Source organism: Cyrtonyx montezumae, unplaced genomic scaffold (assembly GCF_038088225.1).
Source record: "Cyrtonyx montezumae isolate F1298 unplaced genomic scaffold, pur_monq_1.0 scaffold_26, whole genome shotgun sequence".
Lineage (NCBI taxonomy): Eukaryota > Metazoa > Chordata > Aves > Galliformes > Odontophoridae > Cyrtonyx > Cyrtonyx montezumae.
Window position 1 is genome coordinate 3,785,721 of NW_027072003.1, and position 3,308 is coordinate 3,789,028.

At 61.0% G+C, this 3,308-nt stretch overlaps 1 protein-coding gene across 1 annotated transcript; it reads left to right on the top strand.

Moving 5' to 3' along the window:
• The first annotated feature begins 355 nt into the window (after positions 1-355).
• On the top strand, positions 356-2,872 carry RAB7B (RAB7B, member RAS oncogene family). Its single transcript, XM_065740494.1, has 6 exons — positions 356-540; positions 1,438-1,499; positions 1,715-1,841; positions 1,924-2,139; positions 2,222-2,347; positions 2,663-2,872. Exons 1-6 carry the CDS (start codon positions 529-531, stop codon positions 2,741-2,743), a joined length of 624 nt encoding a protein of 207 aa, XP_065596566.1. The 5' UTR covers positions 356-528; the 3' UTR covers positions 2,744-2,872.
• Positions 2,873-3,308: the final 436 nt, after the last annotated feature.

A 3,308-nucleotide genomic window follows, 5' to 3' on the forward strand; every position in this document is an offset into this window, starting at 1 on the left:
CGCTCCGGGTCCCAGGCACGATGCCCATGGGGGGGGGGGGGGATGTCTCAGCGCTTGGGAGCGGCTGCGTGCTCCCCCGCTCGGCAGATAGGTTTTGCTGAGTGAGGAGAGCACTAAAATCTTCCCTGCGTCTTGCACGCTCTGCTGCCACCACCAAATCTGGGTGTAGGTATCTTCCCCATCTTCTGGGCCGTGCGTGGGATAGCACGGGGGGGGGGGGGAAAGGGAGGGGAAGGGAAGGACCTTCCCTTCCTGCGAAACGAGACGCAGCCGCAGAGAGCCCTTTAGATGGGGGACGGGACCATTGCAGCCCCCGCTGCCTCCAGCCCCACCGCACAGCTCAGCAGTGCAACCGAGCAAAGTCCTCTGCGGTTCCCGTGCAGCCGAGAGATGCTGAGCTCCAGGATCCGGCCCAACCCGCAGCTCCCGGCCCCTTCGTGCTGATGTCACGGCGCGGGGGCAACGCCGTTTCCTGATCCTCCTCTCGCTCTTCCCAAAAGAATTCAGAGCCTTCAGCCCCGCAGGACGATGCCCCAGCAGGTGGGTGCGCGGCCCCCAGACCCCGTAGTAGCCACGCGTGGGGGTGGATATAGAATTCCCGGCTCTGGGAAGGTTGGCACAGGGACAGGGAGGGCTGGGTGCGCTTCGGCACGGTGCTCGCTGAGCGTCGTGGGTGGGGTGGGGGGGGAAATTGGGGTCCGGGTGGGAGATCCGTCCTGGAGGAGGGAGAGCGATGCCCACGCCCCGTGCATGGGCAGCAGCGCGGAGCCGGACAACGCATCGGGGAAAAATGCGGGGATTAGTGAGTGCTTCCAGCTGCTTCCCGGACGGAGTGGGGCCCCGAGCTGCCGTGCAAACGGGGCTGGGGAGGGGGCTGCCCTGAGCACTGTCTCTGCTGGGCAGGGGGTGTTGGGGTGCTCCGGGTTTGGTGCTCGCATGGAACTTTGCAGAAATCCAAAGCAAAGCCCCAGCTCCTGTTTGAGGCTCTTCCTAAAAGAGGCAGCAAAAGGCTCAAGTCCCCAGCACGGGTTTGCCCTCAGCACTGATGATGAATCAGGACTGAAACCGTCTCATCTCCCCCGCAGCTCCTGCCCTTCGGAGCACTCCTGGCTCTCACAGCCAGGCAATGCCACCCAGCCACGGTCTCCTTTCATGAATGCAATTCCCCTCTCCTTGTTCGTCAGGTTTATGGGGAGGGAATTGCATTTCAGGTGGAGACAGAAAGGCCGGGAGGTTTCTCACGGCGAGGTTTTCACGGGGATGATCTCAGCAGCATGTCCAGGCGTGCTGCAGCTCTGGGGAGCAGTCCCAGGTGGTGACGTGGGCTGGGCTGGCACAGGGGGCTCTGATCCCAGCACTGCCCCTGGCACAGCTCAGTTCAGACCCTGTGGTTGTCCCTTTTGCAGAGCTCAGTGTGTGACACTTCTTGTCCCGCAGGGCCCACCCATGGACGCCAGCAAAAAGGTGGATCTGAAGATCATTATCATAGGAGCTCTGGGGTAAGGAGCCACACGGGGCTGCTCAGTCTCTCTGTGCTTTTAAGCAATGCAAAATCCTTCTGTGCTCTGCCCGAACCCCACACTGATGTGGGAACCCCATGCACGCCTCAGCTTGGGATCCTACAGGAGCACATCCCCCATGCTGGCTGCACCCAACCCCTCAATCCCTGCTCTGCAGTGCACAGCCCTCACCCGTGTCCCTTCCATCCCACCAGCGTGGGCAAAACCTCCCTCCTGCACCAGTACGTGCACAAGACGTTTTACGAAGATTACCGCACCACGCTGGGCGCCAGCATCCTGACCAAGGTCATCACAGTGGACAAAACCCCCCTGAAGCTGCAGGTGAGGCACTCTGCTGCCCTGCCCCCCCAGCACCCGAGTCACCAAGTGGCTGTTGGTGTGCCCGTGCCCTTCTCTGCCCTAGATCTGGGACACGGGGGGACAGGAGCGATTCCGGTCCATGGTGTCGACCTTCTACAAGGGCTCTGACGGCTGCATGTTGGCTTTCGATGTGACAGACAGGGAGTCCTTCGAGTCCCTGGACAACTGGAGGGATGATTTCCTGGAGAAGGTCATCCCGAGGGATCACGACTTCCCCATGGTTGTGTTGGGGAACAAAATAGACCTCAGTGACCGGCAGGTAGGGGTGGGGGGTGGGGGGGGGAGCGTGGGGACCCCACGCCGTGCCCGTGCAGGGCTGTGACGTGGATCCCTTCCTGCAGGTGTCCAAAGAGACCGCCTCTGCCTGGTGCAAGGAAAAAGACATCCCTTACTTCGAAGTCAGCGCCAAGAACAACATCAACGTGGCCCAAGCTTTCGAGACGCTCGCCAGGCAAGCCCTGACCACGGTGAGCGCTGCCTGCTCCCATCGGGCTCCGGGTCTGTGCTAAAGCGGATCTAAAACAAGTCGGGACGGAGCACTGTGGGCCACCACTGTCCTCTAGCGGCCGTCCTGCGGGGACATTCGTGTCCCCGTGTCGCCAGTGGGGCGGTGGCCCTGCTCTGAGCTGAATGCCTTTTGCCTGGGGTTTGTCCTTAACCGCAAATCGGGAACGAACTGGCACTGCTCTCTCCCTGACTCACATTCAGCTGCTTCTGCTCAGGCTGAGGCAGCTTCACTCATCCTTTCCCTTCTCTGTGTTGGCTTTTTTTTTTCCCCCCAGTATAAAGGCATTTACGAGAGTTATTTAACCGACTCCATCAAGCTCACTCCTGAAGACAAACCCACCAAGAGATGCTGCTGAGCCCCGCACCGGAGCTGTGCTGTGCTCTGCACACGTGGCAGACAGTCCCACGCACGCTGGGGCTGTGATGTCAGTGGACAATGCCTGCCCTGGGCTCCGTGTCCCCTGGCTGTGCCAGGGCTCTGCCAGGCCACGATATGGGATGCTCGGTCACTTCGATATGGGATGCTCGGTCACTTCAATATGGGATGCTCGGTCACTTCAGGTTGAGCTGTGCAGCCGGGTCCTGCTGCTCGGATCTGCTCTCTCAAATCAGCCGCTGAGTCACAGCGATCCTTGGTGACCTCTGTTCTCCATCCACGGCCATTTGGCATCCAAGGAGGGGTGTCCCTGTGGTGACAGTGCCCTGTGGTGACAGTGACCCTACAGGAACGGTGCCAGGGGGCTGGGCGGTGCTCCTGGGACATGGGACTTCCTCCACATCATCACCTCGGCCGCTGGGTGACCACAGCCTTCACTGTGCACAGATCTACAGCACTCATGGCTGCTCCCAGGGGAGGAGTGGAGCTTTTGGGTGGGACACAGCTCCGTGCCTCAGTTTCCCCTGCTCATACACACCCCCTGA

Bases quoted from the DNA above. Each gene is read 5' to 3' on its own strand.
- RAB7B (XM_065740494.1), top strand. The intron at 1,500-1,714 runs GTAAGGAGCCAC...CCATCCCACCAG, and splicing joins ATTATCATAGGAGCTCTGGG to CGTGGGCAAAACCTCCCTCC. The intron at 2,348-2,662 runs GTGAGCGCTGCC...TTTTCCCCCCAG, and splicing joins CCAGGCAAGCCCTGACCACG to TATAAAGGCATTTACGAGAG.